We start from the raw sequence: 21,025 nt of genomic DNA, 5'->3' as shown, positions 1-21,025 counted from the left end.
TTTGCGACTGACGCGTCTCCTTCAATGCCATGCATCGCTTAATGTCAGCCTTGAGATCAGCAGCGGTAACATCACACTTCTGTAGTTCCATTTCCAGCCTGCATTTGTCTCTGACCCAGTCGTCACTTGAGTTCTCTCGATTCCCAACATGTGCCCCCTTCAGAACAGATTCGTGAAATACGCTCGTCTCATCCTGGAAGTCTTCAAGTGATCTTGAGACATGATGAATCTGTCTCTTCATCTGATGGTAGCCCTGTTTTAGGTGTCGCAATTCGGAGACAACCTGACTTTTCACCATGTCTTGAAGAGACTCTCCTTGTAGAATCTCGGCCATGGCTTCTCTCACTTGATCCTGTATGTTTTCCTTTAATTCAGCTCTCAATGATGTTTTTGCGCCATCTATGATATTTAGTATCCTTTTCTCCATACGGAGTGTATCCACCTTGTTATCAAGCAGTTCCTCCTCAAACTGGTCCAATCTGTTTATGACAGACACAACACTGTCCTGACAGTTACAAAAACAGATTAGGGAGGTACATGTCAGCAACCAGGAAAGGCATTTCGACTCTGCCATCTTTCGAACAGGGTAATATCCTTTCAGTCGCGCTTCTCCGTTAGAGAGATGTGTACGTGTACCCGTCGTTATGACACGACGTGTTCTGCTACTGATTGGTTGGCGTAAGGTACAAGTAGACATTTACTAGGTTATCACGACGTGATCAGTGTTGCGGGTCACCCTCGGTCGTAATCTCCTGTGTGTAAAGAACACAGTGCTTTCACTATGTACTGATGCAGCATGTGCATACACCTCTTTCTTTGGTGATTTAAGTTTGTCACAGCATATACGCAAACAATGTATTTTACGGTTATTGTACTCCCTTTAGAATAAAACACACATTAAGTGGTCATCCCCCAAATCAACGTCAACCGTGCAAGCTAGGTCCAAGCTACATACTACTTTAACGATGTCACCCTGCTCATTGTGGCACAAACGATGTCGTCACAGTATATGTTGTCTCTGCGATTTCCTTTACGTTTTTAGGTATTTTAGTAACGCCAATTTTGCATTACGTAACCTCCTACATTTGCAAATATCATTATTGAATACTTGCTACCGATACTAATTGAGAAAGAAGTACTATTCTGTCTACATAAGCTTCTGTTGTAACAACGCCGTCTTATCAGCTGCGTCAATCTTAGTGTGACACAAAGAGACATGTTAACACAATCGGCGTGACACATGGAGACATGTTAACACAATGGGCGTGACACAGGGAGACATGTTAACACAATGGGCGTGACACATGGAGACATGTTAACACAATGGGCGTGACACATGGAGACATGTTAACACAATGGGCGTGACACAGGGAGACATGTTAACACAATGGGCGTGACACATGGAGACATGTTAACACAATGGGCGTGACACAGGGAGACATGTTAACACAATGGGCGTGACACAGGGAGACATGTTAACACAATGGGCGTGACACAGGGAGACATGTTCACACATAACCAGATGCAAGACAAGGGTCAGTGGTCAGTATGGTCAACACACCATACCTGACATCATGTTGTCCTAACTATACAAGATCATAATAACAGACCAGCTGTCCCCGGACGCGTCATACCAAAACACGTTAAATGATTGTACTTGTTGTTACCCTGTCTGGCGCTCGGGATTGAGGAGGTAAAACAAGGTCTTTTGGGCTCCGAGTCAGTCTAATGTGTCTGAGAGGGTATCCAGCCACACGCACGCACGCACGCACGCACGCACGCATATGGTTTTACGCTGCCTTTTGCAATATTCAAGCAATATCACAGCGAGGGACACGAAAAATTGGCTTCAAATATACTCAACAACAAAAGTTCCTGTGACACCAATATTTTAGTGTAACAAGTCAAGTTTGGTTTTCAATATTGCAGTACATGTATGGAATCAAGTCACAATTACGCATCTGCTACAGAAAAGCATGCATTCCATGCAAAAGTTGACTTTTATGCAAACCCCATGCATTTCACGACCAAATAGTGGGTATACAAACATGTGCGTTAACGGGATTCCATATGTATTGTTTAGCAACGTGCTGACAACAACCACTCAGAAAAACAACAAAATTACGCAATAATAATTCAACATGACGAAATGCCACGCATGTCCGAAAATGAGCGTCTGCGAGCCATTGGTATGCTTGAAGCAGGATCGAGTCAACGTGATCTTGCAAGACAATTTAACGTCCACAGTAACACCATTTGGGGTTTATGGCAACGTTGGCAACAGACGAATACAGTCAGAGACCATCCTCGTAACCAAAAATCGACAAGACAACTGGATTCGAATAACACATCTACGAAATTGATGCCAGCCAGCAACAGTGACTGCAAGAAGCATCCCTGGCCTTCGGCGAATATCTTCGCAAACCGTACGTCGCCGCCTCAGATGTGAAGGGGGTTGTCGTCAGAAGACCCGCCAGACGTCCCATTTTGACAGAAACCACCGTCAAGCACGTCTACACTGGTGCAGACAGCGTCTACTGCTGGACGGCCATGCAGTGGGATCAAGTTCTATTCACTGTCGAGTCTCGTTTTCATCTCAGCCACAGCGATGAACGGATTCGAGTGTACCGACACGAGTTGTTTTAAAACAAATTCATTCCAGAGCATCAGTAACTACTGCCGAACATAACATTCTCAGCCTTATTGATCTTGATTCAATGTGAGAGTAACCCCTTGACCAGGACGGCTGTGCTAGGCATTTAGAAGTTTCTTAACCAGCCAGTTAAATAAAATCAACAAAACTATTTCCATAGTCATACGAAATCTCTTCAAAAGTCTACAGTACGATTCCGACTATATCATAATCATGTATTTATGAATCACTATCAAATAGTAATGATACCAGGTGTTCGCGAAAAGGTGAGAGTTTCCTACCCCACCCTGTGGCACCCAAACACATGCATAGGCAAGTCAATTGCAAGGTTGCTTTCCATTTTGTGAATGCATCACGTGAATGAATAGTATGAGTCAGTGCAACAATATAAACTTATGCTGTTAACTTATGCTTGAATAATGTGTGTGTGTGTGTGTGTGTGTGTGTGTGTGTGTGTGTGTGTGTGTGTGTGTGTGTGCGTGCGTTAACATGGATGTATGCTCCCGTGTTTTGCTTTGTATTTTTGTTGTATAACGCGGCACCCAATTCACTCAACGGTTAGAATTGTTCTACAGCAGCCCATGTTTGTCGTAAGAGACTAACGGATCAGGTGGTCAGGCTCGCTGACTTGGTTGATGCATGTCATCATATCCCAATTGCATAGATCGATGCTCATGATGTCAATCACTGGATTGTCTGGTCCAGGCTCGATTATTTACAGACCGCCGTCATACAGATGGAATATTTGCTGAGTGCGGCGTTAAACAACAAACAAGCAAACGGTATTTTTTGTTGTTGGTCAGAGAGATACTGGCACTGTGAGGAGCAGTGGATTAATGTAGATCTTTCCTTGTTTCAAATATCCAGTAGATCTGTTTGTAAGTGCTGAAATTAATAAATAGCTATTCAAAATATCTTTCACTGTGATATACTCAAGAGAGTACTTTTTTAACCATAAAATCGTTAATCACTTTTTGACATATTTATTTCACATGATCGTAAATAGCACGAGTGAGTGAGTGAGTATGGTTTTACGCCGCTTTTAGCAGTATTCCAGCAATATCACGGCGGGGGACACCTGAAATGGGCTTCACACATTGAACCCATGTCGGGAATCGAACCCGGGTGTTCGGCGTGACGAGCGAACGCTTTAACCACAAGGCTACCCGACCGCCCCTTAAATAGCATGAGCGTTGGATTGTTGTAGACATCGTTGAAGTAAATGTCTAAGGGCGTTTAATAAGGTGGGAAATATCATTAAACACGTTTATTTGCAGAGAAAATAAATGGTACAAGTAAATATACATTACACACTGGTATTTAGATAATACATGACAATAAACACAGATTTAATGCCTAACTAGAATATATATAATTTAAACACGTGATCAGTATTTAAAAAAGAAGAAGAAATATTGGACAAATAGACAATTAAGGAAACATCGACACCAGCCTATAAGCCAAGTATGGCGCTGTTTGTGCTCAAACATTGTTGTTTGACATGTTTCTACTTCTGTCCAACATGTTCCTGACATCGGAAGTGTTTAGCATAGCTGCTACATAAGCTAACATAAAGTTGGCGCACCTCAAGATGAAACGAAACCTTCAGGGACCCATGCTTGCCGGGAAAAGCGACTTTGCATGTCGTAAGAGGCGACTAACGGGATCGGGTGGTCAGGCTCGCTGACTTGGTTAATGCATGTCATCATATCCCAATTGCGTAGGTCGATGCTCATGATGTCAATCACTGGGTTGTCTGGTCCAGATTCGATTATTTACAGACCGCTGTCATATAGCTTGAATATTGCTGAGTGCGGCGTTAAACAACAAACAAACAAACAAGCTGAAGATGAAACAAGCAAGGGTTAGTTCGACACAGCGCGTCATTATTATAACGTCATATTGTGACGCAAATATGACGTCGGATATAGGAAGGCCCCAAAGTTCAAGTACACTGTTGTACCTATCCGTCGATTTCCATCGCAACACATGCTTTGAATAACCCAACATTCTGTATAACCTATAATAATAACCTATACCTGTACATATCATTATTTCAAAATTATTTCGAGAGAAGTTATGCTTCTGAATATATGCTTTCGCTGTAATGTGATAGTCTAATCAGCTGTTTCAATCAGAGATGGTTATTGTGATTTAAAACATCTCACTGACCAATCAGAATCTAGTATTTTCCAAATTCTTCTAGAAATCCATTATGTTATTTAATGAATCAAACACAGAAGTAAATAATAAACCCGTCGCATTCTTATTGACTGGAGACTGTATGCTACAGTGTTGTATGTCACATTAACGGCACCTACAAGAGTAGGATTATAGCCACTGTAGTAGATGGTGTCTCTGTACAGTATCATGTTCCAGGGATAAGTGTCCAGTGTGGTCACCTCTGTACTCACATTATTGGACACGGTCATCTTCATCAGTTTCTTCTCATTGTTATAATACAAATCACCAGCTGTCTGATCTAGGGTTACAGCAAACATGTAAATTCCTGTGGCTAATGTTGCCAGACCTTGACCATCATATGTTACTATGAACATTGTCCCGCCACTACACCCATATATCCTCCTTCTCCTTGTGTCAAGAGTTATTTGCCTTGGAATGCCTCCGTACTTGGATAAGTCAATGATGGTAGTAAAATCTTTGCCCTGTGTAGACATACGGCTGATTGAGTATTGTGGTTTATATGTGGCTATAAATACGATGTCTCTCGCTTCATCCACTGCCAAGCCTGATGCTCGTACACCTTCTCTAAGTACTGTCACGTGACTTGTATCTAGGGTAGATGACACTATCCTATGAGGGTCGTCAAATCCTATCAGAAGTTTCTTAGTCTTTGCTGTACAGGCAACAGCTGACACCTTCTTCATGTTCAGATACTGATAGACAGTATAGGTGAGTTGCTGTGAATGTTGAGTTGAAGGAACTGATGCTGGGTGTGTGACCCGAGTGGAGCAATCAGGATCCTACTTTTCTCCACCTGTGGCCGGGGTGTCGTCACTGACGTTGTCAACAGAGGTGACCTTGGTGTCGTCACTGGCGTTGTCAACAGAGGTGACCAATGTGTCGTCACTGGCGTTGGCAACAGAGGTGACCTTGGTGTCGTCACTGGCGTTGTCAACAGAGGTGACCTAGGTGTCTTCACTGGCGCTGTCGGCAGAGGTGTCCTGGGTGTCGTCACTGGCGTTGTCAACACAGGGGTCCTGGATGTAGAGGCAACATGTTTAGTTGTTTGGGAAGAACGCACGGCAAGATTTGTTTTCAGTTGTGAGACTTGGGACTGATTCGTCTTATTAAATGCGATGAATCGTTCACTATCTCTCTTGAGATTAGCAGTATAAACATCACACTTCTGTAGTTCTATTCGCAGTCTCTGTTTTTCTCTGACACAGACGTCACTTGAGTTCTCTCGATTCCCAACATGTGCCTCTTTCAGAACAGATTCGTGGAATACGCTCGTCTCGTCCGGGAAGTCTTTGAGTGACCTTGAGACATGATGCAGCTGCCTCTTCATCTGATGGTAGCCCTGTTTTAGAGGTCGCAACTCAGTGTTAATCTGACTTTTCACCATGTCTTGAAGGGATTCCCCTTGTAGAATCTCGACCATGGCTTCTCTCACTTGATCCCGCATTTTCCCCTTTAGTTCGAAAATGGTTCGAAAGTTTGTTTGTTTACTAGATTACCAACGCATCTACCATCTGCCACGCATGTGATCAGTGTTCGCTCCACAGCCTCTCTGAAGGTGACCAGATTGTGCACAATGATAGCATCTGTAATCTGAGTTTAACTTCCTGCACATCACATTACGGACCTTGAACTGGACCTGTGTGACCTCTACCTCTGTCATACCCATATCGTCCTCTACATGAGTCATGACTATTCTAGGTTGTTGCGTAGTCCCACAAAGATTGACATGTGCTACCAGCTGCTGTACAATACATCCTAACTCTGATAATGACTGAACATCGTCCTTGGCACTAACGGCTGACTTAGTGGTAACTTTCAACCCTGGTTCCTGTGTCCTACGAGACTCCCAAATACGCCGCACAGCTGCACAGACCTAACAGTGTCAAACTTATGACTAGATGCATCTTTTAGCTCCTGCTGCAGCTGTAGAGCGTTCCAGAAAACAGAACACAGAGCACCATTTTTATATCTCCAATTACTGATACTCTGTTAAGCACTGTAGAAGCTATCAAATGAGAGAAGTCTTTTCCTGCACAGTACCAAAGATGCTATACACTTTCGGCAACAGCTCCGAGAACTTGGATGTACATGAGATTGACAATGCTAACCCTTTAAAGACTTTAAAATAGCACTTCTGACAACTACTGTAGAGTGTTCCTTACTCTCAAGCAACCTATCAACCTCATACCTCCAGTCTTCAAAACGAGATACCTTAGAAGAATGTGTAATGCTGACTGTATTGGCTAATAGGGGTAAGGGTAGGGGAGTTGCTGACTGAGAAGATATGTATTCTGCCATCGATTGTTTCAAAACCTCTGGGTAAACAGGCTTTTGTTTTACACCGTTGTCTATGTAGAAACCTCCATTTCATCAGACCTCAGATATGTTAGGTGTTACACTACACTCAAAGCGATCCAGGTATTTAGTGAAGTTTGGATGGCTTCTATGGTGGCCAATTGATTATAAATCTGCATCTGCAAGAATTTCGGGAATTGCCCAAATTGCACAACTTATGCGCCATGATAAGATTTTGTGATGCAAACGAACCATACCGAACACCCAGCTTGTGAAGCTCACACAAGCAGTATAATCGTTTCTTTATTACTGGGACTTCATGAAACTCATAGCTTGTTATCCGTGAAAATATCTATCCGTTCAAGTAGATTTAATACTGTCCCTCCAGACTTCATGGAAATGACTTTGCCTTATATGTAGATAGATATTTGCAAGTAAAATATACTGACTTTTTCAAGTTTTTCGAGTTTTAAGGTACCAATCTTGTTTAAAATTCAACTTTAATCCCGAAAGTAACACTTTCGGGCATTTCCGCATGTTCATATTACACTAAAAAGGTAGAAGAAAAGTCGGAAATCCAATATGGCCGCCAATAGACATAACGGAACAATATTTCGCCACGGAAACATGAAAGTTCATTTATTAGACAGCTTGATATTTTTAAAAAGTAAGTTAAAAAGTGCATCTTTCGGATGCATGTGACCCTATCTTCCCACTTGACTATGACTCAGTTCACAGCTTCACATTATAAGTGGATAATAGCGATCGTCAGTAAAAACTACACAAAACCAAAATAAGTGTAATTTAATTTAATTTTGTCTCTGCTCGAAACTTACTTTTGAAATATAACTGCGTGATAGCAACATTGTTTATTGTAGCTGAACATTTAACTTTAACATTTACAGTTATATACATATATACACATTACTCAACGTATATACATTTCCTCAACAATTTACAAATTTTGTGACCAATGTCACGAAAGTAATAAGTCATATTTGCAAACAAGTAACGCATCTGTGCAGCAGAAAAAAAACATCTAGATGCAGCAGAAAAAAAGTATCTGCATGCAGGAGAAAAAAGTATCTGCATGCAGCATAATAAACCTGCATGCAGCAGTAGGAAAGCATCAACAGCATGTAGTATCAGCATACGAACCAGCACTCGCACTCACTCACACATTTACGCTCCTTTCACTCAAGGTCATTGAAAAGACCCTTAGATATATGCCAGAAGCAGTACGGGTTCATTGACTAAGGTCACACCGGATGAGTGTTGCCTAGTCACAATATTCTCTGTGCTGATTGGCCGAGAGCAGGCGCCTGTTAGATCTCTCCCGTCAGTCCACCAGATGCAGCCAATCATACGGTCTGAACTATCTGACTTGCGGCACAGTCTTATATTGCACGGCATCCCTTTTTAGCGCTAACGTAGAGACTTGGACGTTTAATGGTTAATGTACAAGCCTATCACACATGTCGATGTGTTTGATAGCCACCTCAGACTCGGAAGTATCACAATGTGAACAGAACTGGAATTTGGAAATCTCCATTGAAGCTGTTTTTTTTTCATTTTCCACTCTTTGGATTTCCTAGAATATCTGAGCGCTAAATGTCCATTCTAGCCATGGCTGGTCCCTGTGCTCCGGACTTGGTGGACAGGTCAAATGCGGCCACTATAATTCTGTAAGGGAAGCATCAGCACATTAGTGGACATATGATCACTGGTACAACACAGACATTAACGCTAAATATAAGGGGTAAAACATATTTTACCGGGTTTTGTTTCTTGTCTTTTAACAATTAACATCTGGCACTCAAATTTGGAACAGTGAGTGAGGGAGTTCAGAAATGGAATCTGTGTTATTATGTATTCGAAAACAAACTGTCGATTGACTCTCACGTCCGTTTCACATTCACCAATCACCACACATATATTCAACTCCATTCATGATAATGCTGATACAACTAATCCACCGTCATCCACCTGTTCTTAAGATCCTCTACATACTCCAGTCCAAGTCACTGCACCAACCCAGATTCTTAACAAACAATTCCGACATCCACCCATGCCATTTCACATCCCTTCCACCTACATTCATCAATACTTGTAAGACCGCTTAACGGATATCCTGTCAACCACTCCAGTGATATGCACCATACTTCTTATACGACCGCTTCAATGACCACACCCTAGTTCTTATACGGCCGCTCCAGTGACATACACATATGGCTTATACGACCGCTTCAAAGACATACACTCTAGTTCTTACACGACCGCTCCAGTGACATACACCCTAGTTCTTACACGACCGCTTCAATGACCACACCCTAGTTCTTATGCGACCGCTCCAGTGACATACACCTATGACTTATACGACCGCTTCAATGGCATACACCATAGTTCTTATACGACCGCTTCAATGACCACACCCTTGTTCTTACACGTCCGCTTCAATGACTTACACTCTAGTTCTTACACGTCCGCTTCAATGACTTACACTCTAGTCTTTATACGACCACTCCATTGTCATACACTCTAGTTCTTATACGACACGTTCAATGACATACACTCTAGTTCTAATACAACCACTCCAAGGACATACACTCTAGTTCTTATACGACCACTCCAATGACATACACTGTAGTTCGTATACGACTGCTTCACTGACATACACTCTAGTTCTTACACGACCGCTTCAATGACGTACACTCTAGTTCTTATACGTCCGCTTCAATGACCTACACTCTAGTTCTCACACGACCGCTTCAATGACATACATTCTAGTTCTTATACGACCACTCCAATGACATACACTGTAGTTCGTATACGACTGCTTCACTGACATACACTCTAGTTCTTACACGACCGCTTCAATGACGTACACTCTAGTTCTTATACGTCCGCTTCAATGACCTACACTCTAGTTCTCACACGACCGCTTCAATGACATACATTCTAGTTCTTATACGACCACTCCAATGACATACACTGTAGTTCGTATACGACTGCTTCACTGACATACACTCTAGTTCTTACACGACCGCTTCAATGACGTACACTCTAGTTCTTATACGTCCGCTTCAATGACCTACACTCTAGTTCTCACACGACCGCTTCAATGACATACATTCTAGTTCTTATACGACCACTCCAATGACATACACTGTAGTTCGTATACGACTGCTTCACTGACATACACTCTAGTTCTTACACGACCGCTTCAATGACGTACACTCTAGTTCTTATACGTCCGCTTCAATGACCTACACTCTAGTTCTCACACGACCGCTTCAATGACATACATTCTAGTTCTTATACGACCACTCCAATGACATACACTGTAGTTCGTATACGACTGCTTCACTGACATACACTCTAGTTCTTACACGACCGCTTCAATGACGTACACTCTAGTTCTTATACGTCCGCTTCAATGACCTACACTCTAGTTCTCACACGACCGCTTCAATGACATACATTCTAGTTCTTATACGACCACTCCAATGACATACACTGTAGTTCGTATACGACTGCTTCACTGACATACACTCTAGTTCTTACACGACCGCTTCAATGACGTACACTCTAGTTCTTATACGTCCGCTTCAATGACCTACACTCTAGTTCTCACACGACCGCTTCAATGACATACATTCTAGTTCTTATACGACCACTCCAATGACATACACTGTAGTTCGTATACGACTGCTTCACTGACATACACTCTAGTTCTTACACGACCGCTTCAATGACGTACACTCTAGTTCTTATACGTCCGCTTCAATGACCTACACTCTAGTTCTCACACGACCGCTTCAATGACATACATTCTAGTTCTTATACGACCACTCCAATGACATACACTGTAGTTCGTATACGACTGCTTCACTGACATACACTCTAGTTCTTACACGACCGCTTCAATGACGTACACTCTAGTTCTTATACGTCCGCTTCAATGACCTACACTCTAGTTCTCACACGACCGCTTCAATGACATACATTCTAGTTCTTATACGACCACTCCAATGACATACACTGTAGTTCGTATACGACTGCTTCACTGACATACACTCTAGTTCTTACACGACCGCTTCAATGACGTACACTCTAGTTCTTATACGTCCGCTTCAATGACCTACACTCTAGTTCTCACACGACCGCTTCAATGACATACATTCTAGTTCTTATACGACCACTCCAATGACATACACTGTAGTTCGTATACGACTGCTTCACTGACATACACTCTAGTTCTTACACGACCGCTTCAATGACGTACACTCTAGTTCTTATACGTCCGCTTCAATGACCTACACTCTAGTTCTCACACGACCGCTTCAATGACATACATTCTAGTTCTTATACGACCACTCCAATGACATACACTGTAGTTCGTATACGACTGCTTCACTGACATACACTCTAGTTCTTACACGACCGCTTCAATGACGTACACTCTAGTTCTTATACGTCCGCTTCAATGACCTACACTCTAGTTCTCACACGACCGCTTCAATGACATACATTCTAGTTCTTATACGACCACTCCAATGACATACACTGTAGTTCGTATACGACTGCTTCACTGACATACACTCTAGTTCTTACACGACCGCTTCAATGACGTACACTCTAGTTCTTATACGTCCGCTTCAATGACCTACACTCTAGTTCTCACACGACCGCTTCAATGACATACATTCTAGTTCTTATACGACCACTCCAATGACATACACTGTAGTTCGTATACGACCGCTTCAATGACATACACTCTAGTTCTTACACGACCGCTTCAATGACATACACTGTAGTTCTTATACGACCACTCCAATGTCATACGCTCTAGTTCTTATACGACTGCTCCAATGACATACACTCTAGTTTATATACGACGTTCCAATGACATGCACCTTTCTTATACAACCATGGCATCCATTACCATGAATCCTTTATGGTTAATCCGGCATAAAACCATACTCGTTCGTCCATTTATAAATATGTTTATTCGATCACTCCTACATTTCGCACATACCCCAGAAACCCCAAGTAGCTTCTGGACTCACCGTCACAGAGGATATCCAGCAGCTGGTTCTGCAGTCCCTTCAGCTCATCATAGTTCTCCACCTGGAAGAAGTGTTGCTGCGAGGGGGCATCACACATCATCTTCATCTCCTTCTGTGGCATCCCATTGCCCACCTGGGCCACGTACACCTCCACCCCCCTCACCCGGGCGTGTCGGGCCTCTCTCAGCGCCTTCAGTGGCTGCTCCAGGTTCCCGTCAACAATCAGCACCGCCACTTTCTTTGCGTCGTACCGCCCGCCCTTCTTCTTGTTGAAGGACGACCGTCTCATGTCCTTTAACAGACTGGAAAAGTCTGTCCCCTTCATTTCTGATAGAGCACCGGTGTCAAGGTATGTTTAGTCTGGTATGACTAATTTACACTGTCTTACTCCGGACATTGAGCCGTGACATTTTGCGACCAGGGGTCCGCTCCACAAAGCGACCTTAGCTGTAAGTCGATCGTAATTATGTAATTCTTACATGCTTCAGTCGTAAAGCTAAGAAAATTTGTGTCGCAATATATCAAAGATCAATGTCTGCTTTAAAAGACAAAATGTCCGATAAGGAATCATAGTCAAGGGCGCCGTTTCACAAAACGATCTTAGCTCTAAGGCGGTCTTAGTTCTCATTTATTATGATTTACAAACGACAGTCATAGAGTTAAGGTCACTTCGTGGAACCAGGTACTGGGAGTATGATTCCTAGGCGAACATTGTGTCCCTTTAGAGCAGATCTAGAAATTAACGCCGGGCATTACAGTAAACTACGGTTATAACGAACTCAAAGGGACCACTAATTTTAGTTCGTTATAACCGTAGTTCGTTATAAGCATATATGCAGCATATATACAACAAATGGCCGGGACTAAAAATGTGTTCGTTATATCGGTCAGTTCGTTATAAGCGTGTTTACAGTTTACTGTACATGTAAGGCACTGGTTCCTTAGGATTAGTGGTCGCCTAGTCGCCTGGTTCTGAATGTCCTTACACACTGGACAATAGGTTTGACTGTATATAGGTATAGTAAGGTGTTGTACACCGTATATGGCTGATGTAGCGTGTTGACAATGTATATAGACAGATGAATAGGTGTGAGTAAGACGTACACTACTGCCTAGAAGTTCATTCCCCTTACACGCATGGGCAACGCGTTACGCAACCCGTGTGCACCCCGTTGGTCATCCGTGTGGAACCCGTACGCCACGCGTGTGATACCCGTGTGCAACGCGTGTCACACTCATTAGAGGGGGAACAAACTTTTGACCAAAGGAGGACCCATGGGCATGTCTACCTGAACCTGGACTTGGTAACAAGGAGATGACTATTTGATTTCCTGACGAAAAATGTTAATACACATTTTATTATATGTACTTGCTGATGTTTCCTTTTTAGATGTGATTACATGGTGTCTTGCGATGGTGTTAAGAGAATACATGATCCTGTTACATGTTATTGCTATTCAAATGCTTTTTTTGTGATTTGACATTAAGCGTCTGTAGTACGACTTTCAGTGATCATGTTTATGAGGTTTGGTGGGGCATTGTTTTTATTGGACCCTAATTACTTTATGATGGTTGGGCCTCTTCGTCTCAGCTCCATAGCCGTGACGCTGGGAAAGGGCAGCATTTAATTAATGAGAGTAGAATATATCCTGGAGGATACACTTGAGGGAGAGGGTTCTACTAATTACCGTACCACAGGAAGAGACCTGTAGACGTGAGCACGGGGTTGTGTGTAAGATGGCCGTCGCATAATGGCCGCCAGGAGTGGTAAACATTGAGCTAAAGCAGTGTTGTTTTCACGGGCCTGTTGAATAAATTTCCAGCGCTGCTGTCCATATATCTTCTACTTGATCCTGGATACATCATTTTGGCATTTACATTATAATATTTTTCAACGTACATTAATGGTTTACTAGTCATAGATTTTAGAGTATTTGTCAATTGTGGTGAACGTACAAGCAATAATTGTAATTTGTGGTGACATCTAAATTTAAACGTCTCATTTAAAACAATAAGTAAGTACGATAGTAAATAATAATATTCAAATCGCATTAAACTACAATGAGACATCATCTGAATATGACTATATATGCAAATGTTACGAAACTGTACCTATCTTCACGAATTATTAAAAAATGGGCATAAAGTTCACGGAGACGAAGGCTATATATACAATACCATATTTTATTTTTTAGATGATAAAGTACATCATTTGATAATGAATTCAGTTATTGATATCTAAAAACCGATTTTCCATATTAATAAACATTTCATGATAACAAACAATCAAATGTGTGATATAAATTCATTCTTTAGTATCCATAAATGAATTATTGATATCATATAACGAATAAATAGTAAAAAGGCGCCCTATATATTGTTCTTTGTGGACTGTATTAAGTAACGCATTTGCATCACGGTTATAATGTTAATTGCTAGTCTTTTTTCTGCACCATCATTTCTTTCATCTTATGAAAAAATGTTTACAAAATGGCAACTTATAATTAACTTATATATAGCACTGGTATAAATAAATAGTACACACACTAATTTAATGTCACAACTGGCCTCACTCTGTCACATACAGCACTAAAACTACTATATTTCAAGTCTCTTAACCAAGTTTGAGAAGATGACCAACAGCATCAAGGAACTCGATAGGGGTTTCCTGTCCTTGAGTCAACATGTCCTTAAGACGTCTCAGGCGATTTTCAGTCTCTCTGTAAACTCGCTTCCTGCTGGGTGGGGCGGCACCAAAGTCTAACTGTGTTTGTCCTGTCTGCACACTCAATCTTCTTAATCACTTCTACAAATCGGTAGATATTCGGGTGGCGGTGGTGTAAGGTTCTGTTAAGGCCATGGTGAAATCCCTCAAGATTGTTGTTGGTGCGAGGGCCAGCTGTCTGGTGGTGATTCAAGAGAGGTATTTGAAACCGAGCATCATCGTCAATTGATGACCATATAGTTGATGACCATATAGTCATTGAAGTCTTCAGTTCTCGGAACTGGTGGAGTTGCCTGCTTAGCATCCAACCAGGTGTCCTGGACATCACGCAAGGGCAGGAGGGCAAGTCCAGCAGCTCTTCTGATCCAGGATCTTCCTTGTACTGTACTGCTAATCCAAGATCCTGTGTCTTCCGCCAGATCGCCTGACAATAATGAAAAAAACAACCTTTGACGTCGGCATTCGGGAACTCTGTGTTGACGGCACGAATGGCAGCCTTCTCAAAATCCGTCTGGACGGTGGCAGGAGCGAGGGGACGGTTGAATCTCTGTTGGACTTCTGTTTTGAGTCGGCTGAACAGTCTGGTGTAAGTTGTGGTCTGTCTGTCAGGCAGGAGGGCGAAGACAAGTGGGCACATACAGGAACGACTTCTTGCATGTATGATGTATACCTGGTTCCACAGATCTGGGCAAGATGTAAATGTTCCGTCCATGTATACAGTGTCTGCAGACTGCAAAGCTTGGAGTTGGTCATGGGTAGAAAATACAACAATCTTGTTGGCATCGCAATCAGTGAAAAGCAGGAATGGGCGGCTGTCTGTTGTTTCAGTCCAGTTTCCTTCAAGTTGGACTTCAGCTCTTGTCTGTGAGAGTGCTGGGTTTTTCTTCCGCCTGTGTCGGTACAAGGCACAGCTCATGGATGGGAACGATGGCAGCAGCTGTGGCTGGTCTTCTGTAGCTACCTCACCGTTGTACAGGGTACGCATCGACATGGTTTCTTCTCTGGCCCTCTTCCTCATGGTACTGATGAATCTTACTCTACTGCTGAGACATTTCTGATGAAGTCACCTACAGTGGTGCATCTGCCCTTACAAGTGGAGTCTACACACTTCCAGTGAATGCATGTCTGTCTGACAACATTCTTGTTATAACGATAGCCATCTAGGAATACCTGCACAGTACCCTTCTGTGACATGACATACTCCACTTTCCTGATACCAGCCATAGTGATAAAATGTCATCTGACTGATTTATAGGTTTACGTCCGCTTCGCATTTATTGCATTTCGCGGACGGGGTAGGTTTTGGGAAGTAAAGATAAATAGATTAAATATGAAAATCACCATACCCAAAAAACTGTAACTAGCCGGGGAGTAACCTAAATTATCCTAATGACTGTACTTCGAGAGTATTATTATGGGTGTTATTCTTGGGAGGAGACGTGGTTTGGTGGCGTGCGGTGTGGGCTTGTTGTTGGCGCCGGCTGGCTTAACGACTCTATTGAGTTAGTGTATGGTTAACTCGGGTTATAGGCACGGACGTCGGAGAGGGCGACTCGTGTTGGAAATTTCGATCCCGATCCGAAAGTTGGGGTGTTTGTTTACTAGGGCATAGTTATGTTGTATAGACTTGGCTTGGACTCCCGCCCGGTGCTCTCTTGGTTTGTCTACACCATGTCAAAAATGGATATATCCATCAATAAGTCACTCCCCCGGGACATAGTAGGAGTCATCCTTCCACTACTCAACTATAGGGTCTCCTACTTTGCCCTCCACGCCGATATGGCGGCCGCCACCAAAACTATTAATATAACTTTTAACATGAATCAACCAAAAAGACCCAGACCCCAACCCCCCTCAACTGGACTTTACCCTGACCCTGTCCAAATCCCAGCCCAACAGCCATTCAGCCCCCAAGCCCAAGCGGCAAGTCAGGACACTTACCATGTAACCATGGAAACCGCTCCAACCCTCATACCCGCGTCTAATAACAACCCTTTTACTAGCCCAAATCTACCCTGTCACAACAGTCCCCCCTCTCCAACTCACCCTCCATTCAGGAGAAAAAAAGGAAACGAGTCAGCACCCCTTCCCACCCATCCCTTATCGATCACGCCACTCAAACTAAGCAAAGTTCTCCTATCCCAATCCTCAGTTTAGACAATGCTACCCAAACCCTTGAAATCACAACATCCCCTTCCCCCCCGCCCCCGCCTAAAACTTCTACTAAGGATGCCCACACTTCCCCTAGGGGACCCCCAGCTCTCACTGAAACTTCCACCCAGACCGACCCAGTCAAACAAAATACCTACACAGAACACCAGCTCACCACGGATCTCTCCCAAAATGCTGAAAAAATTCTATCTGACCACTATCTCCTACCCTCTCTATTAACACTACAAGCCCCTGGCATACGCGTTTATAAAAGCTCACAAGAACACCCCAATTTCACTATGATTCAATATTTAGACCAGGAGCGCTTTGAACATCAAATTCTCAATATTCAGGATCTAAATTCTTTTCTAACAGATATACAGGACCAGGGCATACAACTCACCTCTCAATTCATTAAAAACAGCGCAGCCCATTTCATTAAAAAGTCCTACCACCCTCTCTCAACCAAGGACTACAGCTGGGCAAAACATCTGCTCAAAGGCCTACTCGTTCCCGACACTTAGACCTTCTCGTTCACCAAGTCCGCTACCACGTCCTAACCTCCACCCACTAATAACCATATGGCCAAACTCCCATATATTATTGTTTAGACCCTCCCAAATAAAACTAAAAAACAGTCTCCAAAGGTAAACAAACTTCTACAATTCGGATCGGGATCGAAATTTCCAGCGCGGGCTGTCTACTACGACGTCCGCGCGATCAAACCCTTTAACCAGCCTACACAAGCTCATCACCAGTTATCCATACAACCCTGATACCCAAGCCCAGCGAGATGCACAACACCGACCAAGTTCCTCCACCACCCCCTCCCCTACCCCAGCCAATCTAGACTTACCTTAGGCCTTAACCCATTTTTCTTTACTTAATATAACCCCCTATTTCTAAATTACAGCTTAACTGTAACTTGTATCACCATATGCTTTACACTAACTAGGATTACTATAGCTGATAGGTTAAACTCTATCTCTTTCCCCCCACTCTTAATAGGTTTTTCTCCCCTCCCTTTATAGTTTTTTGGGAATGGTGGTTATCTCTATTATTATATTATTCATCATTTCTTCCCCACCTTCCCCGACTGCGAAATAGCCTAAGACTGAAGCGGTCGATAAACCCCCTAATACTACTACTGGACTCCCGCCCTGCGCACACGTCCTCCCAAGCTCTCCAAACTACCAAGCTGACAATGAGAGACCTCTCTATGTCATTACCGAGGGAGCTAGTCTCCATCCTGGAGCCCTTGCTGGCCTACCGGGTTGGGGACTACTCCCTCAGGACTTCCTACAAGTCCAACACCTCTACGCTCTCCATCTCCTTCGACCTTGGTCAAAGGAAGAGACCGCTGGTCAAAGCCCCGGCTAAGACCAAGCCTCAGGTGGCCCGCGCCCCAGCCCCTAAACCTCCTGCTCCCCGCCCGGCGCAGAAGAAGGGGCCCCCACGGGTAAAGAAGATCCCTCCTCCAGTCCTCGACATGGAGATAGAGACTTCTCTCCCTACCACCCCGCCACCCCCGGTAGCTGCGTTGGACCTCCTTCCCCTCGAATCCAGAGGGGAGGAGCCCTTCCGCTCACCCGAGGGCACCGGCCACGGGAAAAAGAAGAGGAAGAGGAGAGAAATCCCCTCACCCGAACCTGCCTCCCGTCCATCTCCCACCAGTGTGTCCACGGAATGCCAGACCCAGTCGCCCTCCCTGAGCGACAGCTGCATCCAGACCAGTCAACCAGAGCCCCCCTCTCTTAGTGACCCAGACCACCCCGGTCCAGGTCCAGGATTCCAGCCTTAGAGCCGTACTACTTGAGAAGGCTCACAACATCATCAGGCATTACAAGGCCCCCGGCACGCCGGATGCAACCCACATCTGCAGCAACGGACAAGAGCTCTCCACCTCAACCAACGCCACCGACGCCCCCCTCAGGCTGGTCCAGATGATAGGCGCGGAGTGTTTCGATCACGAGATCTTCAACTATCAAGATCTCTCCCACTTCCTCATGGACTGCGACGTCAAGGCCAACAAGCACTTCGTCGCCCACTCCGCCGCCATCCTCACCAAGAACCTCTTCAAGTCGCCCAACCCAAAGGATGAGGCCCTAGCGAAGAGACTCCTGGGAGGTTCTCGTCGCTAAGCACCATGCTCGCCCGCCAACGCCGTGCCTTCCCACGCTTGATCCCCTCCCCTCCAACCCACGCCCAACTTTTTCCATATTATTGAGTACTTTTTTACCACCCACTCCCACCCAGCCAAACCCCACCCCCTGCAGTTTTATTAGATTAGTACAGTAAAAGTTACATTTTTGGGGGTCGAACTTCTTATTTATTCATTACGTTTTTTTTTCTCCCAATAGTATAAAGTGCTTCCCCGTGTGCGAAATACGCTATTAGTCGGAAAGCGCACGTTAAATCTCCTAGTGACTCACTCACTCACGTATAGATTTGTTTGGGAGGTTCTAAATTCGGTGTATAAGGTCGGCTTTGATGATGAATTGCGTTATTGCATTGAAGATGTAGATAGGGTTGGAAGGGTTGAAAAGTAGTGTGAGGTTTTGTTTATAGTTAGGAGGGATAGCGTGATAAAGTTCGGAGTGAAGGTTGTTATAGAAAGGACAGCTGTTAAAAATATGATATAAGTCTTCTGGTTGATTACAATATGTACATTTCCCGTCCGGGTGTCTGCCTTGTTTGTGTAGATTGTGGTTGAGGTTGTTATTTCCGCTGATGATTCTTGATATAATATTGTCCAAATGGTTAGAGCTGTTATAGTTGCGACATTTGAGATTGTATTGCGTAAAAAGTGTTTTGAGCCATTGCGAGTTAGTGTTTTGGATTATATTGTTGTAGTTTTGAAGTTTTATAGACTTTTTAAATTTGTTCTTGATCTCCGCTTTGGAGGTATGGAAATAGATTTCTAATGAGGGCTGTTGGGTGGCTATATTGGCTGCGATGTGTGCTGTGTTATTGCCTGGTATATTTGTGTGTCCCGGGGCCCAGAGTAGACTGATTTGTTTGTTGTTGTTGTTAAGTTGGTTGATGAGAGTAATAATGTTGTTGATGTTAGTGAGTCTGGTAGTGAGTCTGATATTATTAGAAATTTTTGTTTTGATAGCGTGTATTGCTGTAAGGATATGGCTAATAGTTCCCCTGTGTTATTGTTAGTGAAGTTTTTATAGTGAAAGTTTGTGGTGACGGGGGGGTTGTTGGTCTATGCGTATTCCTAGTCCTGTTTTTCCATTGGTTTGGGATGCGTCGGTGTAAATGTAAGTGTGTGTCGGACAGTTATTGTGGAGGTGTCTAAGGGTTGCTTCGGCCTTTTTTGCAGTTTGGGTGCCGGGGCTTTGTATGAAAAGTTCGTGGAGCGTTGTGTCAACTGGGGGGGATGGGAGGTCGGCTATGTATTGTAGGGAGGGGTGTGTGTGTGATATATTGCTTAGATTGTGGGTGTGTATTAGCTTGTGTAGGTGGGTCATGTGTGGGGCTTGGTCAGGGGATTTATTGAATTTGAATGCCGTTTGTTTGTTAATGTTGTTATATTTTTGTTTGAGTATTTTAAAGATTGGATTGTGTTGTGCCCCAGCCCTGTAGTTGAGGATTGTCTGTTGTATTCTGTGTGTAATGGAGAGAGTGTTGGTCATGAGTATGGCGTGGTGTGACGTACCAGTCCTGGTGCCGGTAGCTATTTTGAGGGCCTTGTATTGAATTGATTTTATTTTGTTGTAGTTAGTAGTTGAAATGCCGCTTAGGACCTGAGCGGCGTAGTCGATTTTGGATTGAATAAGTGTTTTGTAGATGTTGAGGAGGGTTTGTTTGTCAGACCCCCAATTGTTACCTTTAATAGCTCTCATTAAGTTTAAATCTTTTTCACAAGAGTTGACCAATTTTGATATATGGGGGCCCCATGTAAGGTGTCGGTCAAAT

General features: G+C 43.5%; 3 protein-coding genes across 3 annotated transcripts; all 3 read right to left on the bottom strand.

Annotated features, from left to right (window-relative positions):
• Positions 1–5,543: 5,543 nt before the first annotated feature.
• LOC125380021 (G8 domain-containing protein DDB_G0286311-like) lies at positions 5,544–6,302 on the bottom strand. The gene has a single exon (XM_048395993.1). It carries the CDS (start codon positions 6,300–6,302, stop codon positions 5,544–5,546), a length of 759 nt encoding a protein of 252 aa, XP_048251950.1.
• Positions 6,303–8,685: 2,383 nt separating this feature from the next.
• Positions 8,686–12,553, bottom strand: LOC124124255 (integrin alpha-D-like). Its single transcript, XM_046487387.1, has 2 exons — positions 12,223–12,553; positions 8,686–8,836 (listed from the first exon to the last, which is right to left on the bottom strand). Exons 1-2 carry the CDS (start codon positions 12,545–12,547, stop codon positions 8,829–8,831), a joined length of 333 nt encoding a protein of 110 aa, XP_046343343.1. The 5' UTR covers positions 12,548–12,553; the 3' UTR covers positions 8,686–8,828.
• A 2,380-nt stretch (positions 12,554–14,933) lies between these two features.
• LOC124124253 lies at positions 14,934–15,965 on the bottom strand. The gene has a single exon (XM_046487385.2). It carries the CDS (start codon positions 15,963–15,965, stop codon positions 14,934–14,936), a length of 1,032 nt encoding a protein of 343 aa, XP_046343341.2.
• Positions 15,966–21,025: the final 5,060 nt, after the last annotated feature.

This window comes from Haliotis rufescens, unplaced genomic scaffold (genome assembly GCF_023055435.1).
Source record: "Haliotis rufescens isolate VD_foot unplaced genomic scaffold, xgHalRufe1.0.p SCAF_15, whole genome shotgun sequence".
NCBI lineage: Eukaryota > Metazoa > Mollusca > Gastropoda > Lepetellida > Haliotidae > Haliotis > Haliotis rufescens.
This window is presented reverse-complemented; position numbering and strand designations above follow the sequence as displayed.